Source organism: Phragmites australis, chromosome 16 (genome assembly GCF_958298935.1).
Source record: "Phragmites australis chromosome 16, lpPhrAust1.1, whole genome shotgun sequence".
Taxonomy (NCBI): Eukaryota; Viridiplantae; Streptophyta; class Magnoliopsida; order Poales; family Poaceae; genus Phragmites; species Phragmites australis.
Window position 1 is genome coordinate 2,917,619 of NC_084936.1, and position 19,253 is coordinate 2,936,871.

At 46.8% G+C, this 19,253-nt stretch overlaps 2 protein-coding genes across 3 annotated transcripts; one reads left to right on the forward strand and one right to left on the reverse strand.

Annotated features, from left to right (window-relative positions):
• The first annotated feature begins 3,524 nt into the window (after positions 1-3,524).
• On the forward strand, positions 3,525-5,490 carry LOC133894794 (phospholipase A1-Ibeta2, chloroplastic-like). The gene has a single exon (XM_062334962.1). The coding sequence runs from the start codon at positions 3,694-3,696 to the stop codon at positions 5,173-5,175; it is 1,482 nt and encodes a 493-aa protein (XP_062190946.1). The 5' UTR covers positions 3,525-3,693; the 3' UTR covers positions 5,176-5,490.
• Positions 5,491-7,393: 1,903 nt separating this feature from the next.
• LOC133895453 (lipid droplet phospholipase 1-like) lies at positions 7,394-19,161 on the reverse strand. Of its 2 annotated transcripts, XM_062335772.1 has the most exons (10): positions 18,899-19,157; positions 17,790-17,857; positions 16,805-16,875; positions 16,396-16,611; positions 15,328-15,491; positions 15,156-15,211; positions 14,994-15,046; positions 14,803-14,920; positions 7,840-7,937; positions 7,394-7,745 (listed from the first exon to the last, which is right to left on the reverse strand). In XM_062335772.1, exons 1-10 carry the CDS (start codon positions 19,036-19,038, stop codon positions 7,677-7,679), a joined length of 1,053 nt encoding a protein of 350 aa, XP_062191756.1. In that variant the 5' UTR covers positions 19,039-19,157; the 3' UTR covers positions 7,394-7,676. The 2 variants fall into 2 exon arrangements, with proteins under 2 accessions (XP_062191756.1, XP_062191757.1); XM_062335773.1 differs by lacking the exons at positions 7,394-7,745; positions 7,840-7,937 and adding an exon at positions 8,081-8,295 and having other exon boundaries at positions 18,899-19,161.
• Between the last annotated feature and the right edge of the window lie 92 nt (positions 19,162-19,253).

Here is a 19,253-nt window from a genome sequence, read left to right on the forward strand (position 1 = left end):
AGACACCCGTGGTGATGTTTTAATAGTTTGGCATATCACCGACTGGCAATGGAGCAATATCTCCTTGTATCAGTTTTATCTCGCTGAAGCTTACCTCGGTAGTCGATGCGAGCTGTTGGTGGTTTATAGGCGTATATGGGCCGACATTGGAAAGTGAGAAACCAACATTTCTTCATAAGCTCTGGGACACCCATTCCAGTATCCTTATTCCTTGGTTTATCTATGGTGACTTCAACCAAATCTATAAAGTGGAGGACAAGAATAATGTCCTCCTTAATAGACGTAGGATGGGTCACTTCCGTCGTTTTTTGGAGTACTATGAGCTAAAGGAGCTGCACCTCGCAGGTCGGCTATTCACATGGAGTAATGAACATGATCATCCAACTCCTGAGCTGATCGATCATGCTTTTGTGATGGTCAAATGGGAGTCGCTCTACCCGGACTACTATCTTCATGCCCTATCTTTGGACTGCTCTAACCACGCACCTTTGTTTCTATAGACAGATGCAACCATTCATGCGCATAAACGTTTATGGATTGAGGCCTTCTGGCCAAAAATCCTGGGCTTCTTGGAGGTCGTGGAAAAAGTTTGGCAAGCTCTGTGACCTCCGGTGACCCTTTTCGCACCCCCGATCACCTCTTCCAAGCAACAACACAGGCACTCAAAGCGTGGAACCAGAGATGTGTTGGCAGTATACGCATGCAACCTGTGATGGCTTGGGAAGTGGTGGAATGCCTTGACATGGCACAGACAGGATCACCGTCACTTGTTGCCCACAGAAGCAGAGTTGTGCAAGGACCTTAAGGCGAAATGCCTTAGACTAGTGCCCTTAGAGAGGACTATCCAGCGCTAGCGATCCTGTCTGCTATGGCTTTCGGAAGGGGATGCTAATACCAAGTTTTTCCAGCTCTAGGCCTGCCATCAGAGGAGAAAAAACCATGTGCCTTCCATTGAGCATTTAGGGGAGATGATCATCACGGAACACGGGAAGGAAGAACTGGTGTTCAACTTCTTCAATGACCTCTTAAGTCATTGTAAGCCCTGTTCCCACTCCTTAGACTTCGCAGCCCTGGGGCTCCCTAAGGTTGACCTATCAGGTCTGGACTACCCCTTCACGGAGGAGGAAATTTGGAACACTATCAAAGCGCTTCCATCAGACAAGGCTCCCGGGCCAGACGGCTTTACTGGTCGCTTCTACAAAGTTGTGTGGGATAATCAAACCAGACATTATGAACGCGTTTAAAGCCCTGGACAAGTTAGATAGCAGAAGCTTCCATCACCTTAACCAAGCCTTGATGGTCCTCTTGCCTAAGCAAAAGAAAGCGAAGGTGGTGTCTAACTACTGCTTGATTAGCATGATTCATAGTTTTGACAAGCTTGCCTCTAAGGCCCTCATAAATCGTCTCTCCCCGAAGCTTGAGGAGCTTGTCAGGCCAAACAAAAGTGCTTTCATCCGCGGTTGCATGATTCATGATAATTTTCGCTATGTGCAAGTGACGGCTAAGTTGCTCCATTGTTGATCAAAACCAAAGTTACTCCTGAAGGTTGACATTGCGAAGGCCTTTGATACTGTATCTTGGGCTTTCCTTCTTGATCTCCTACGGTACTTGGGCTTCTCGCTTAAGTGGACAAATTGGATCTCTATCCTCCTCTCCATAGCTAGTACGAGGATCCTACTCAATGAGTCGTAGGGCAACCACATCTATCATGCTTGGGGACTGTGTCAGGGCGACCCCCTATCCCCCATGCCGGACGTCCGACCGCCTCCACTGCCATAATCTACCAAACTATGACCCTTGTGCCCTTTGCAACCAAAAAATAGAAACTCTCGATCATCTTCTAGTGGGTTGTGCTTTTAGTTGCGAGGTCTGGTTCTATATCCTCCATTTGGGCCGCATGCATCGCCTAACTCTCCCTCCCCACTCTTCTGCGGTGGATTGTGACTCGGCAGCTGCAAGGTGGTCGCGAAGGATCTCCAGTCTGGTTTTGACTCCCTTTTCATCCTCATAGTGTGGCGGATATGAAAGGAGCGAAACGCACGTGTCTTTGGCCAGATTAGCTCTTCTCCCCTCGTCCTACTACATAGTATCTGGCAGGAGGCTACCCTCTAGAGTCTAGCGGGTTTTAAGGGCTTGTCGCATCTCTTAGTTATGTTTAATGCTTAGTCTTTTTCCTCTTTTGGTCATCCTTTTTGGTTTGTAATTTACCTCTCCTATTATCTCGTGCCCAGGTCTCCCCCATGGCGTAGGGTAGCCTTTGGAAGCCTCGGTCCTAAATCTTGTACCAAACTCTTTCCTGTCTCGGTTTGTAATTTACCTCTCCTATTGTCTCATGCCCAGGTCTCCCCGTGGGGTAGGGTAGCCTTTAGAAGCCTCGGTCCTAAATCTTGTATCAAACTCTTTCCTACCTCTCCTTATAAAATACGTGCATAGCACGTTCTAGAAAAAAATCTTCCACATTGATCTACAAAAGTAGAAAGGAAAAAACTAGGATCACATCTGATCTCGCAGCAGTTAGCTGCAAAGGAAACGGTGCCATGGACGTGTAAGCAAAGAATTCTGAGGACAAGAACTGAAACAGAAGAAAGGAATCTAGCTGGTATGGACAGGATACTTGCAAGGCAAGTAGATCGCTTGGGATGTCGGAGTCTCGGAGATCTTCTGAAAAGTATTATTGGTGAGTAGTAGTAGAATTTGACTTGGGAATGAATCAAATGATACTTGGCAAATTTACAGACGTAAGGAGTGGTCATTTGGTCCAACATGCAACAACAACCACTGCTGTTTACTGAGTCTAGTCATTAGTCAAGATCACAGTAAAGGTGTCGCGAAAAATTATCTCTATTTAACATAAATTAGCAAATTCTGAATCAGCAGTTTTTTTATTTTTTTCCCAGAATTAATCAGCTGCCCTTTTTTAGGATCAACCAGGTGCCATTTTCTTTAGAACCAATCAGCTGCCTTTTTCTTTAGAGGAACTAAGACTCGATCTTTATACGGATTGTTGGGACAAATAATCCCGACGTTAGCATCCAAGCATTCTCAAGTTAGGCTCGCTTACCGGTTAAGCTAAGCTCGAATCAAATTTATAATAAATTAAGTTTGAGTAACTCATGAGTTTTGAGTTTTCCTTGACAGCCCTGTTAGCATGTAGAGTGATTGGTCGATTCAAATACAACGCAAAATTAAATAAAATCATGATCAAATGTCGTTGCCACGATCACAACATCTACATCTAACGAGACAATAAAAAAAAAAACATTATCGTAAACTGGGATAGCAGCTCAAGCATCCGTCAGCATCCCGTCCGTACGAACCAACCAACAAAAAATCCTGTCCTAGAAAAACAGATAAAAGCTACAAAAATAAAATCGTGACGTCCCGAATTTAAGAATAAAACCGTTGCATTATACTGTAGTGCTTGCGCGCCAAAAAAAAGAAGAAGAAAAGTACGAAGTTGACACTACAAGAAGAAGAAGAAGAAACGAAAAATCGTACAAAAAGAAGCGCCAACGAAGTTTCGGCGTTGACGCAATCTGCTCCAGCTTCTTCCACCGCCATCGTCCGAGCCTACATAAATGAGCTATCACGATCGGGCTGGACTCATCGGATCATCTGCTCCGCAGGGCTCTCGCCGCCGTTGCCGACTTGTATGCAGCTCCCTTGCCGTAGCAACTACTACTTTTGCCTTGCATGTCCACCGCCGCGGCGCTGCCCCCACAGACGCTGCACCGCCCTGCGGTGACCGCCAGAGTCGCCGCGGCGCCGAGCAACAGCGTCCATCTAGGTAACCTCGAGAGTCTTTTCCGGAACCGGAGCGCCGTTGAGGGTGGGAGTGGGACGACGACGTCGTCTGCTCTGCAGCCGGTGGTCGGGAATAGGAGGCAGCAGCCGCTGCTGCGGCTGCCGTCGTTCCTCGCGCGGACCAGGGGCGAAGCGGCCGTGAGGGAGGAGACGGCGCCCGCCCTGTCGCCGCGGCGGCTGGAGCGCCTGCTCCAGCCGGTGGCGCCCGACGGGCCGTCGCCGCGGGGGAACATCGCGGCGGCGTGGCGGCAGCTGCACGGCGAGGACGGCTGGCGCGGCCTGCTCGACCCGCTGCACCCTGACCTCCGCCGCGAGATCGTGCGCTACGGGGAGTTCGTCGACGCCGCGTATGGCGCCTTCTTGTCCCGACCCGACGCCGCGCCAGGGGACCGCGCGCGCGTCCCGCTCCAGGACCCCGCGTACCGCGTCACGGCGCCGCTGTTCGCGACCTCCTCCCTGGGACTCCCGCCCTGGCTCTCCGCTGCCGCGCCGTGCGCCGCGCAGCGGACGAGCCTCGTCGGGTACGTCGCCGTCTGCGACAGCCCCGCCGAGGTCCGCCGCATGGGCCGCCGCGACATCGTCATCGCGCTCCGCGGCACCTGCACCGTGCTCGAGTGGGCCGAGAACGTTCGCGCCGGTCTCGTCCCGGCAACCGATAACGCCGTCGCCTCGACGGACGCGTCCAACACGAAGGTGGAATGCGGGTTCTGGAACCTCTACAAGACAGCCAGCGATCGGTCGCCGAGCTTGTCGGAGATGGTCGTGTCCGAAGTGCGCAGGCTACTCAACAAGTACAAAGGGGAGGAGTTGAGCATCACGGTCACGGGGCACAGCCTGGGTGCGGCGCTGGCCGTGCTCATCGCCGACGAGCTCGCGGGCCGTGCGCAGGCGCCGGTCGCGGTGTTCTCGTTTGGCGGGCCGCGGGTGGGCAACCGCGCGTTCGCGGAGCGCGTGGAGGCCCGGGGCGCCCGCGTGCTCCGCCTGGTGAACGCGCACGACGTCGTGCCGCGCTTCCCGCCCGGTCTGCCGCTGCCGGGCTACGCCGACGTGGGCCGCGAGCTGCGCCTCGACAGCCGCGCGTCGCCGTACCTCCGGCCCGACGCCGACGCCGCGTGCTGCCACGACCTCGAGGCGTACATCCACCTCGTCGACGGCTTCCTCGGCTCGCACTGCCCGTTCCGGGCCAACGCCAAGCGCAGCATCCTGCGGCTGGTCAAGAACCAGCGCGGCAACGTCAAGCAGCTCTACATCAGCAAGGCCAAAGACATGCGTATCCGGCTCGATGGCGGCTGCACCGACATGCCCGGGTCAGCGCTCGGCTCCATCGACGTGGCCGGCGCGGCGAACACCGTCATGGAGTGCGTGCACTGACGACCTCGACGGCGATGCGAGCTTTTCTGGACTTGCATATGTCGGCGATGAAAAATTGTTTGGTCAACAGATAATGGGGTTGACTCTGTTTTCTTCCCTCTTTGTTTTTTTTTATTGTATTTGGTCGCAACTTTTTCCAAGTACAGAAGACGATGTGCTGTTGCAGGTTGTTGTAAAAGATATACCAAACATGGAATAGGTAGGTAGGTACATTGGAAACATTTGTATAGATGAAGATTTATTGATTGACTGGTTGAGAAAAAATTGTATCTTCGTGCTTTGTTATACGGAGTGAAAACATTTGTTCTCGTGACACTATAAGAAATTAAGGTTCCCAAAAGTTGTAAGTTTCTCCCTTATTGCGACGAAAGAACACTATTTAGCTACCCTAATCAACTGATAGCCAAATTATTCGTCTTTGCAAAGATCAGTTTTTCCTGTGCACAACACATTTATAGCATACACTAGAGTAAAAGGTTTGCAAAACAAAAAATGTAAAGAAAAACAACTTTGCTATTTCTCGAGTGCTTGAAACCAGTGTTACTTGGACATCTGTATCTAAATTTTTTAGCTGAATTGGACACCTCGAATCCAAGTTAGATTTCGAGTTGTATTTCACGTGTCTAAATTTTCTTTGCCGAATCAGATATCCGAATTTGAGTCGGATTTCAACACCCGTATCCGTGTACAGGTAACCTATTTGAAACCAACTTTGCTATATTTCAAGCATTTGAAGAAATTTCACACCAAAACGGCTAACAGCTTATCCGTTAGCTCTTTTTTTTTTAGAGTAGCCTATCCATTAGCTCTACTCCAAAGTCCAAACATGACCCTCGTTTCAATTTTAAACATGCCCCTCATTTCAATTTTAAACATGCCCCTCATATGTAAGGCTTGTGTCGATTTTCTTTTTTTACATATTGGAAAAGGCAGTTCCAGCATCAATTTCAGTACCCATCCGATGAGACTTGGTCGAATCCCTGGTTACTGAAACACGACCTCAAAAGGTGTTTGCTTTCCTAGCCGGGAGCTTCCCTCCAATGCCGACACGAGAAATGATCCTCCATGCAAGGCTGGACGACGAGAGAGACGTTAGAGAGACCTTTTCAAGCAAAAGCTGAGGCCAGGAACCGCCAGGTCTGGGGAGCTGGGAATCAACGTCCCTGTAGGAGTGTGTGCCCCTCCCCCTCTGGGCGGGCAGGGCGTGCATTCGTCCGCGGTGCCGGTCAAGATGGACACCGGCGAACTCAAGGCTGGACCTGCGGTTAGCGTCCAGACCCACATCCGTATCTGCATCGCGACCGATCGGGTATTGGTTACTGGGAGGAAATTTCATGAGATCTTCATCGAAAGATCTCTACGAAACTTTAATATATACTATCATTTTCTGATCTAACAACTGACACGTGCAATTAAGAGAAAAAAATAAGACATATAATATACACAAAAGAGAGTCTTTATATAAAATAAAATCTCATAGAATTTTCTTCCAAATTACTATAATTTCCCTCACCCTGCGGTTACTGGTCGGCAGTGCAGGCACAGCAGCGTTTGTCAAAGCTGAACAGACACACGCGATCTGGGCAGAAAATAAAATAAAAAAAACTATGCGTATACTCTCTGCCTTGTGTTCCGTGTCAGGAGACCTGCGAGGAGTCGAGTAGGAACGCTGGACGTGACTGAGCAGACCCATGGAATGAATTTTGGATGGTCTCGTCTTGGGTGGGATGGGGGCGGCGAAGTTCGTGCTCGGCGACGGAGAAGCCTTGCCGACGTGAAGAAGGTCTTGCGGCCGGCCTGCGTCGCGTGCGTGTGTACAAGCTGCAAGTGAGTTTCTGTCCACCGGCTTCCTGTTCCTTCCACGAAAGCTGCTTGATTTCCGTCTCTGGTCTAGTGGTCCTTGGAGATCCTGCTGGTACATCGTATGGACATTACCATTCGGCAGCAACGAAACCTGGCAGGCATGTCGGCGGTAATGCTTTTCTGCTTTATGGCAATCCTTTTCGGACGCATACGGTGAGAGAATAGATCAACGTTCACGGTGAAGATAACACACCATCCTTGCCACACTTCATAACCCTTTTGTGAACCATACATTACGTGATGTCTGACTAATTGCGATAGGCTGGAGCAGATATTGACCGAGCACTTGTGATCTCTGGGCACCTTCCCTTGTAAGCTCGGCAGAATGTTTTTCATTCAGTTGAAAATAGCTCGGGAAGAAGAAAATCCCAGACAAAACTCTGGGCATGAACGGACTTTTCTCTCCTCTGACATAATGTACAGGTACAATATTTTTTTTGGCCTTTTTTCGTGGCGCTCCTCTTATCTACAGTTTTGAGACATTGTTACACAACAACACAAGAAGCATCTGAATCTAATTTATACGAGATTAGCTGCCTCTGCACTCTGCAGATCCATAGTTGCCAAGCAGATGCGTTTGGATCAGCATGGCAGGGGTAAGGACCGCGTGTCAGGAAAACCTATGGTGTGGGAGATTCTCAGACTTGGAAGTGATCTATTATGTGTTGTATGACATCGGCACCTTCGTTCATAAAGGCGTACTTCACCTGCCGTACAAAGGAGAAAGTTAAGAATTGTTACTACTGCATCACAAAATTGCATAACGCAAAGACAGTGACAGCAGTAAGGCAGATTAGAAACCTGAATAGTGCTATGTGCCGCGAAGCTCGTCATGCTGGTGTGGAAGCTCACATCTACCTTCTCCCATGAAACTCTTCGAAGTCCTGTCACCATTTTCTCTGCATGATGACACAATCAGAAAATTAGAATCATGACACTGGACGGGAAACGTTTCCAACCACTTCCGGAAAATGATCGTGCGGATAAGTGGATTTTTTGAAACAAATAAAGTGGACTTCAGCGTTAGCAGTTAAGATATCACCTCCACGAATCTTCCTAAGCTTCATAAGAACAATAAATAGCCATGCTCATGAGGCTGGAGTCAATATCTTCTATTTCACATACATAGCCGTGCCTAGTGCACATACTCGGTTGGTTCATCTTCTATTGGAATTCCTTTTACTTCCATTCCATATTCTTGTTTGGTAACCATTTCATATCATAGAAATGATGCCTCATCTAGCTAACTGATTACAACTACAAGAAACATATAAGCCATCAAAAGTATTACAATGAAATACTAAATAACAAAAGATGAGCACATAACTCTATCAAATCTATCGCAATAAAAAACACAAAGAGGTCTCCCCCAGCTTTTGTCCTCACATATATTTCTCAGGTCCTATGTTATATAATGTAGTCAATAATTCTGGTAAGCAGTAGCATGGTGAGAAATATAGGACAAAATGGCCTTCACAATCTACATGATAGCAGTCCTCCAGTTGACTGTTGAATTTGAGTCATGAACCTACTCATTTTGGAATCAACAGACTGGCTTGCTAATTACTTATGACCAACGTTTTGGGTCCTAACTTTTACATTCAGAAGTCAATAACTCATGATATAAAATCAAAATCATGTAGTGAGAAAACACGGATGGCTCTACCTAAGCTACGATGAATCTTATTACTTACCTATGTGAATCAATGGACTTGTAAGAAGTCATCACTTTATTTTCTTAAGGTTCACAGAAGACTTAAGTACACATATAAACAATGTGAATATATATGCAAAATAGCTACATCATCAAAATACTTGATAATTTTATAGGAAATTAGTGGCAAATGCCCAGACACAACCAGTCAGCCAATCATGTGAGCTAATGCAAAAAAATAAGCATCAGGAAAGGATGCAAAAGGACCTCAAATGAAGGAAAACAGTATGGAATACAGATATTCTATCATGGCGTACTATACTCTATTGTTATATAGGGACACAAAAGTTTGTGAGCTTTATGGAGATGCAACCCCAAAGTTCAACAAATTGCAAGTTTTCACAGGAATCCAAAAATAGCAAATTACATAGATGAAGAAATACATGCCAACTCGAGCACCATAAAATCTTAAGGTGATTCTAGACAAGGCTGGCTTGTTAGTTATGAAGCAGAAAATGTGGGAATTGGGAAACATGTATATTCTGTCTTCTCAGGTCTGAAAAATGAGCACTCACTAATCATTTAACCCCTTGTAAATGCATAATATTTTTGTTTGTACTCGTGAAGGCAAATGTAAAAACATAGAAATGGTGCCCAGACTCCAGAACCATGATCAAATGATACCCTGTACACAACCCAAGAGAAGGATGGAGCGTTCATCCAGATTATAGGTATTCAAATATTGAGATACAGCCTACTTCTAAAATGTTATGTCACTGGATATCACTCCGAAAAGACCAAAAAGCATTCCAGGTGTAGGTGGATTGCATTGCATGTTGCATGATTTTTAATCCTGAGCAGTTAGTTTTTTTTTCCAGTTTCTGTTTGCATGCAATTGGTGGTCATGCATTTCAGTTTTCCAGTTGTTAAAGCAGTTAGTCTTTTCCATTTCTGCATGTTAGATGCATGGCTGTTAGTGCAGTTTTTATTTAACCGTTAATGCATGGTTGTTAGATGCATGGCTGTTTGGCTTATACATAAAGGAGAAAACAGAAAAGTTGCAAGTAGTTTCACGCAGCACAAATTCGTGTTTTGCATCCTTTGGTCACTTTGGTTATTGGTCTACAGTTCGTGTGTCCCAACGCCGGTATCTCCAACATTTGGTAACAGAGCCTGTGTTGTCGATACAAGTGCAACTATGTCATCGTGGGCTCCTATGGGCACGCAGTTGAGGACTCCTCCGCGCCAAGACCGTCGTAGCTCACCGACACCTTTGCACCAGCCGCAGCACCGTGACGACGGTGGCCACGAAGTGGTTATGCAATGCGTCATCAAGGAGGCATCGGGCTCGGTGGTCTACTCCATGCTCACATGGACGAACTACACTGAGTGGGCGCTCGTGATGCGCGTGAACCTGCTGGCGCAAGGCCTTTGGGAGGCAATCAAATCCAACGGCGGTGATTACCGTGACGACAACCTAGCGCTATCCGCCATTCTCCGCGTCGTGTCGTCGAAGATGCTGTCCACTCTCGCCGTCAAGGGCACTGCTAAGGACGCCTAGGACGCGATCAAGACAATGCGCATCAGCGTTGAGTGTGTCAGAGAAACGAACGCACATAAGCTACGACATGAGCTCGACGAGATCGAGTTCAAAGATGGTGAGTCTGTCGACGACTTTGCCATGAGGATCATGAGCCTCGCCAACAACCTCCGAGTCATGGGAGATGAAGTTACTGATGTTGAGGTGGTGCGAAAATTTCTGCAAGTCGTCCTGAAACATCTCCAGCAGGTCGCCATCTCCATCGAGACCCTACTTGATCTGAGCACAATCTCGATCGAGGAGGTGACCTGTCGCTTGCGCGCTGTGGAGCAAAGGTACAAGCTCGTCTCTTCAAGCAGTGGTGGGCAGAAGCTACTCCTCACTAAGGAGTGGCTAGCTCGCATGAAAAAGCGCGATAGTGAAGGAGGATTTAGTAGCGGTGGCAATGGCGGCTCTCATTGTCTTCATGGCAAGAACCGTCGGTGCTGTCGCGGCAACGGCCGTGCGACGGCAATGCCAATATGTCCGGCCCAGGAGGTGGTTAGGACCAATGTCGGAACTGCGGCAACTACAGCCATTGGACCAAGGATTGCCACAGCAAGCCAAAAGGGGCCAAGGCCCACATACGAGCTCACACTTTCGATGGCCAAGGCTTGTGTCACACTGCCTGCCATGTCCATTCCACAGCTGGTCGAGGCGAAGGTATTCGCACAACTGGATCAAGAGGACTATGACGATCGGATGTGGTACCTTGACACCGGTGCCACGAACCACATGATTGGGTCGCACACTGCCTTCTTCGAGATCAACTCCGGAATCTGTGGCACCGTCAAGTTCGGCAATGGCTCCATCGTTGACATCGAGGAGCGCAGCACGATCTTGTTCGCCTGCAAGACCGGCAAGCATCGTGTGCTCACGGGGGTGTACTTCATTCCCCGGCTCACCACCATCATCAACATTGGGCAGCTTGATGAGAACGGTTGTCATGTGCTGGTTGACGACGGCATCCCGCGGATCCAGGACCTAGAGCGGCAACTATTGGCAAGGGTCAAGCGCTCCCCTAGCCGGTTGTACATGTTTAGCCTCGACATTGGGCACCCGGTATGCCTGTCAGCGAGGAGCTCCGACGAGTCCTGACATTGGCATGCCAGGTACGACCATATAAGCTTTTAGGCACTATATAAGCTCGCCCAACACAAGGTACGAGAGTTGTCGTGCATTGATCAGGTGGATCAAGTGCGATAGCTGCCTTGCCGGCAAGCAACAACGGAGCTCATTCCCGGAGCAAGCTCGACACCGCGCGACGCATGTCCTCGACCTCATCCACGACGACCTCTGCAGGCCGATCACACCAACGATGTTGAGCGACAGCCACTACTTCCTGCTGCTGGTAGATGACTTGAGCCAATACATGTGGCTTAGTCTCCTCGCGAGTAAGGACCAAGCTCTGACATCGATCATGCGGTTCCAGGCCATGGCGGAGGTGTTGTTAGGATGGAAGCTTAAGGTACTCCGCACCGACCGTGGCGGCGAGTTCACTTCGGTGGAATTCGGGGACTACTGCGTCGAGCGCGATGTTCAGCGGTAGCTCACAGCCCCCTATTCTCCGCAACAGAATGGGGTCATTGAGTGTCGCAATTAGACAGTGGTCGCCATGGCCTGAACACCTTTGAAGGCGACACCTGCGGTTGCGGTGGATCGAACTCTGGTAGCGATTGAGCACGTCACGCCACCCACACACAACTCTGGACTTGATGCGGCTATTGAAGAAGGCGATCCCAATGCAATCGCACCGTCGACAACATCCTCGGTCCAACCACGCCACAAGGGTACACACCACGCCAACTCGACCTCAACGAGCTTCACATGGTGAGCGCTGAGGAACCAAGCACCCTCGCTAAAGCAGAACAGCATGAATGTTGGCATCACGCGATGTTGGACAAGATGAAGTCGATTGACGACAACAACACGCAGGAGCTCGTCGACCTCCCTAGTGGCCACCAACCAATTGGGCTCAAGTGGGTCTTCAAGGCGAAGCGCGACAAGCACGGTGCCATCATCAAGTGCAACGCGTGATTGGTGGCAAAGAGGTATGCGCAACGCCTTGGATCGACTTCGAGGAAGTGTTCACCCTCATAGCACGCATGGAGTCCGTGCGAGTTCTTCTGGCCGTGGTAGCACATGAAGGATGGCAAGTCCATCACATGAACGTGAAGAGTGTGTTCCTCAATGGCGTGCCCACAGAGGTGTACGTGGTCCAACCACCAAGCTTCGTTCATGACGGTACTAAGCGCAGGGTGCTCAAACTGAAAAAAGCCTGGTACGGACTACGCCAAGCACCAAGGGCATGGAACTCCAAGCTCGACGACAGCCTGATCAAGCTTGGCTTCCAGCGAAGCACCTTGGAGCATGTCGTGTATGGACGAGACGAAGGCGCATCCCGCCCCCTCGTCCGTGTGTATGTTAACGACCTGATCATCACCAGGATCGGTAAGCTTGTGATCCGTAGATTCAAGGAGATGCAAAGGTTGTTCAGGATGAGTGACATCGGACTTCTAAGCTACTACCTCGGCATCAAGGTCCGACAGCGCGCGAGTGGCATCACCATCGGACAGACAGCCTACGCGCGCAAGATCTTGGAGAGCAATGGCATACCAACTGCAATCCATGTCAAGTGCCCATGGAGACGTGACTGAAGCTAAGCAAGCAGAGCACAAGTCAACCTGTGGATGCGACCAAGTACCGCAGCATCATCGGCAGCCTCCGCTACTTGGTTCATACCCAACCTGACATCACCTTTGCCATAGGGTACGTGAGTCGTTTCATGGAGGCGCCTAGGGAAGATCACCTCACTGCAGTGAAACGTGTCCTGCACTACATCACCGGGACTCTGAACATGGGTTGCCACTACGCAAGGAAGCTCAACGAACGGCCACGGCTGATAGGGTACAGCATTGGCAACTTGGCCGACAACGTTGATGACCACAAGAGTACCACAGGCATCCTCTTCTTCCTTGGCCGGAGCCCAATCAGCTGGCAGTCGTAGAAGCAGAGTGATTGCTCTCTCTTCCTGTGAGGTCGTACATCGTTGCCTCCACCGCGGCGTGCCAGGCCGTTTGGCTTGCCCATCTGCTGAGCGACATTGACAGCAACAAGCCCGAAGCAGCAGTGTTGAATGTGGACAACGAAGCAGCCATATCTCTATGCAAGAACTCGTTTTTTCATGACAGGAGCAAACACATTGATACTCAACATCATTTCATCTAGGAATGCATCGAGGGAGGAAAAATCAACATCGAGACCGTCAGCGACAAGGAACAGCTGGCAGACATTCTCACAAAGCCTCTCGGGCGCGTCAAGGTCATGGAGCTCCGCGCGAAGATTGGCATCGTCAACACCCAAGAACTGCACACCCAAGAACTGCACTGCATCAGGATTAGGGGGAGTTTGTTGCATGATTTTTAATCCTAAGCAGTTAGTTTTTTTTTTTTTCAGTTTCTGTTTGCATGCAATTAGTGGCCATGCATTTCAGTTTTTCAGTTGTTAGTGCAGTTAGTCTTTTCCGTTTCTGCATGTTAGATGCATGACTGTTAGTGCAGTTTTTATTTAGCCATTATTGCATGGCTGTTTGGCTTATAAATAAAGGAGAAAACAGAAAAGCTGCGAGCAGTTTCACGCAGCACAAATTCGTGTTTTGCATCCTTTGTTCACTCTGGTTTTTGGTCTCCAGTTCGTCGTGTGTGTCCCAGCGCCGGTATCTCCAACATTGCATAAGTCAACTGAGAACATGTTAAAAGGATAACTTCCATTACGAGCTGATTTCAGATTTCACTTCTAAGTGTTGTGCTATGAGATAAGCAAAAACAATTATCAGCTTAGCAATACCAGCAAGCGTCATGGTCCACCATCCACGTATACTATGCAAATTCTTCCACACATACGGCAAGTGGACAAAACCCCTAGTTGTCAAATCATGTTAGGTGCTGCTTCAGTCTGGAACTTCAAAATAGACCAACTGGCCAAGGAAATTTTATCAACAGCCTAACCCTGTTATCAAATGTGCAGATACTCACAGATTAAAAGATTTTGCTACGCAGCACGCCAGTCACCATGTCAAATATCCCAGTTCATAGGGTTCTCAGGCCAGGCTCATTCACATGGTAGGGGGTGAATTAGCAAAACCATGAAGACAGTTTTGGCTGCCACGTCATTGTCCCATCCAAAATACTAATGCATGCCTGGTGGCAGGACCAAAATGACACTACTACAAAATTTATCGCTGCCCCACTGTTTTAAAGACAATACTAGGTAAGTTGATTTCCGAAGTTGACTGATTTATTCAAATATATAGCATGACAAACCATGTTATGGAAGGACTAAGCAAACAAACCACCTTTTGCACTCGCACTGAAGCATTATTTACATGAAACAGGCAAAAAGAAGAGAGAGAACAATATAGTTTCTTAGAAGCAACAACAACTACAACAACAACAAAGCCTTTCAGTCCCAAATATAGTTTCTTAGAAGCACAGGCAGAAAAATAGATCTGCATGCAATTCTATAAACTGACCTTCCAGAATGTCCAAATTACAGTCTGTCATGGAATCTTGGCACTTCTCATCATCAATTTCTTCTGAGTGCTCTTCATGTACAATGTGGGGGTACTTCTCAGAAGAGGATACCTCCAACTGCAGATAATGAAGCAACAAAAGGAACCTTTCTAAATAGTTGTCCCACAAAAATCACAAGTCAGTAAAATACCTCAGGCAGCTCAGTGTTTCTTCTAATAGATGATGTTCTCCAGCCAACAATATCTGAATTTCATGAATTAAAGAAGTGCCAAGCCAAAAGTCTAAAATAATAAAGCGAACAATATGGATAACACATAAAAAAAAATGTAAATATCTCAAATAATAAGGATACGATCACAGTCAGCGTTTGCATATGCCACTCGTCGCTTGAATGCTCGCAAAGCAGATCTAAAAAAGGTGCAGAGTATAGTTATAATAGAATATGCAAGGCAGAATAAGACAAAATATTAGTTGTACAAGAAATAGAAAAATCCAAAATAAACCAAAAGCAGGATAAACCTTACATAAAGTAGAGATCGCTGTGATCTTCAACCATTCGCTGCAACAGTGGTGGCTGGCCTTCATCGTCGTCAGTTAGAAAGAGATGTCTACCAGTTCTCTTAAATATCCAATGGACGACACGGCAAGCAACCTTTTCCATTGCAACGGATCCAAACAAGAGAGGAACCTAATTTGTAACGGTAAAGAAAGTTCATGTCAAATAAATAGTGGAGATGACTTGTGTCAATGGATCATGGAATATGGGATATATGAGCTGGAGCAGAACTGGAACCTAAATAAATTTTGTTTATCGAATGAAATTCTGACAAGATCTTCAGGCATATAAGTCGGTTAGATTACTCCAAACAAGTTAGGTAAAAAAAGAGAGGATATTTTGAAAAAAAAAATGCAGTTGGAGGGGCAAGAACCAAGAAGCCTAGCAACAACTGCATGAGTTTTTCACTTTATAAGAACGATATTTTTTATCTCTTCATCAAAAGGTTTGGAGGATTTTAGCCATCCATATAGGACTCTTTTTTATGCATCAAATGTTCTGTAGTCAGTGAAAACAAAACTGTTAGCATCTACTATTTCTACATATATTTTATCTTCTAGTCAGACTCTAGAGATATGATGCATGAAAGAAATATCAGATTTTTCTTAAGAGAAAATTGGAATTATAGAGGACATGAGCAAATGGTTTTTTTAGTACTCCCTCTGATCGAAAATGTAAGTCGCTTAGGACATTGGCACGGTTCCAAGATTACACTTTGACTAGCAATTTCTACCAAAAATATGTTGATTCTGATATAAACAATTATATATTATGAGAGTATTTTCCATGAGGGATCTAGTGATGTTGTTTTTATGTTGTCAATCTATGTAATTTCATATATATTGATGGAACTTATAAAGTTCGATCAATGAGAATCCAAAAATGACTTACATTTTAGATCGGAGGGAATAGTTTCAAAAGATGGATACAATATCAATTATCAGGTGCCATCATCGTGGTAAACAAAAAAAATTAGAGTTCTATGAAAAATAGAGAGACATCTAGCTTGCTGAAGAAAGGCAGTCAACAACTGAACCTGCTTGTTCCCTCGTGAACCAAGGTGAGGCGTTGCTACAGTAATAAAGTTCATTGCTTCCAACCCGCAGATGGTCCCTTTGGCTCGCCCATCAGACGCGCCATTTGGTTCTCTGTAAAGTTTTGCAATTGCATATCTTGCTGCTAACCCTCCAACGGAGTGTGCGAGAAAGGAAATCTTGGTGAGTTCTGGCTTTCGACTAATTACATCAAGCACCTGAGTAAGAGAAGAATGCAAGTGAGCATCTAAAACTACTGATGTGTACATTGGTGTTTAGGGAATAGGGATTGTGTCAGAAAGAATAGCTTGAGACAGAATAAAATTCAATAAAAAATCACTATGGCACAACAGCTAGCCTCTAAATATTAGCTTTGTAATTATTAACCGATTAGCTTACTGGGATATTTACCTCATCTGCCAAGCGTTCCCCCATAATGTCAACTCCATCTAGAGTCAACATTGACATGTTTCTTTCACTACCTGTAAAATTGGAACAAATAAGTCTGGATAACACAAGCTTGATAAATAGACTAACCAATCTTACAGCCTCCTTCAAATAAGAAATTCAGGAAGGGGGCCAATTTGTATTACGTTATGGTAATTACAGAGCAATACTCGAAGTTTGAAGCTGAACATAATAGTAGTTAGTAGCATTTGATTCTTTTGGGTTCTCTCATGAAAAACATGCTTTCTCAAGTTATTTTAGTTCTTCTGCATAATTTGATAGAACATTCACAAATATAAGCTCACAGTAGTAAAATTGACTACCGGTCGACTACTCTTTCCAAACATATACCCTATTCCCAATCAATGGATTTGATTAATAAAAAATAAAAGAAAAGGTTCCAAAGCAGGATTGCAGCCAGTTGCCAACGAAGCTGCATGCAGATCTGACCAACTAACATTATGTTAAACCATTCTGGGTGTTTCCCAAAAACCTTGCCCACAGTGAAGAATGGAACAAAGCAAAAAGAACTACAATGTATCATTGTGATAGTGTGACAAATCAATAAAGAAAAATCCTTCTCATTGGCCAAACCATTACATTAACATGAGAATCAACAGTAGTGGCCAAAGGTTCACAGCATATTTGTCTCACTGTTTTTTGTTACTCTAAAGCCTTAGATTCATGCTAGAGCCACGATAATTAAATCTCAAGCTAAACAAAAGGCAAGGGTTCTTCCAAGTCGCCAATAGGGCAATAGGTCTAAGGAGCAAAGCTAGAAACAATTTTTTCATCTTCACACAACAACATTTTGTATTTTCTAATTTCGTTGTAAAATATGTTTCCGATAAAAATGAACAAAGAGATTATTCATAGAAATAAGAAATTGAAGAAAAAAAATGTAATAGAAACTGAACTTGGTAATGAATAGTACAAAGTGACAACTTACAGTGCACGATTACATCGTCAGGGAGTTGCTTTACAAATTCGTTAGCTGTGTATTGCCAGTCACCAGTACTGTTCAAAGAAAAGGGGAAAATTGAATAACAAAACAAAAATAGCAGAAAAAGGTCATCAGCTGAGAAATGTAACTACAAATATGGCCAGCAAACGCGACAAACATATATGTGTCGCTGAAACGAAAAGTCAGTCATAAACTCCAGCGAACAATAAGATTACATCAGCAAATAGTAGCATGCAATCAATCTTGCAAATGGCAACTCATACTTAGCATTGCTTGTGTATTCGAAATGTCAAACAATGATCCTCTAGTTTCGGCCTTCTTGCAGAATCTTTGTGCCTGCCTATGCTACTGTGGGAAAATATAGGTTCGGCATAATAATGTTATCAGTTTAGCACAGTAAGTCATCCAGTATTTATCCATAGTAGCAGTGGATTTTTAGCTATGAAGCCAACTTGAATCCTGAAGAAAGGATTCCAAATATTTGGTTCTATTTGCCGGATCGTCACTAAATGCTTACTGTACACAAAAGTAACGTGCTTTTCTATCAAATCCTCCAATAGAGCAACCAGGATGGTCGTCCACAGGACTAAACGCTAGAATGAGCCACCAGATAAATTTCCTAGACACTAACACAAGCCAAAATCGCAACACGCCCAATCCAATGCCGTATGCCGCGTCAGCCCCTCTAAGAAATTCCACCGAAATGTATCATCTGATTTCAACCCAGGCACACCGAACAATGCAATGCACAGGCGTAATCATTAACTGCGCAACCCAGTCCCAGAAACCCCAGCATCTGGTTCTAACACGGCCTCAACCCCCACAAAAATCCACCATTTCATTGTTCGGTGGAATTTTTGTGCCCATGTTGGTTCCAACATGGGCATCAGGGCAGTGCATGGTAGCGAACGAAACCCCAGGAACGCCAATCCGCCATTCCACATTACATACCAATCCATCCCGACCCCGACGCCACCCGACCCCACTCGACATCGGCGCCGCCTAACAAACGATCTACCAATGCTAATCCCGCTCTACGGGAGAGCCGGAGAAACGGAGGTCGCGGGGGAGGGAAGAGAAGGCGGCGCACGCACCTGCCGAGGATGCCGTGGACCATGACGAGGAGATGGTCGGGGGCGTGGGAGGAGACGGCGTCGCTCCATACGTCGACGCCGCCGGAGAGGGACTCCTCCGTGCGCACCGCCGCCGCGTCTTCGCCGCCCATGGCCGCCATCTCCGTCTCGGGGAAGGGGAGCGCGTGGCGGTGGGACGCGTCAACCGATGGGGAAAGGGTGGGAAGCGTCGCGTCGACGTCGAGTAGCGAGCGTGGATTCTGAGGGGACCGACCGGTGGTGGTTTTGCACCAAACCCCCTGGAGTTTCGATTATTACACGTACCGTACTAGTGGAAGAAGATGCTAGTGACCACGAAATGGGTACTGTCTTATGT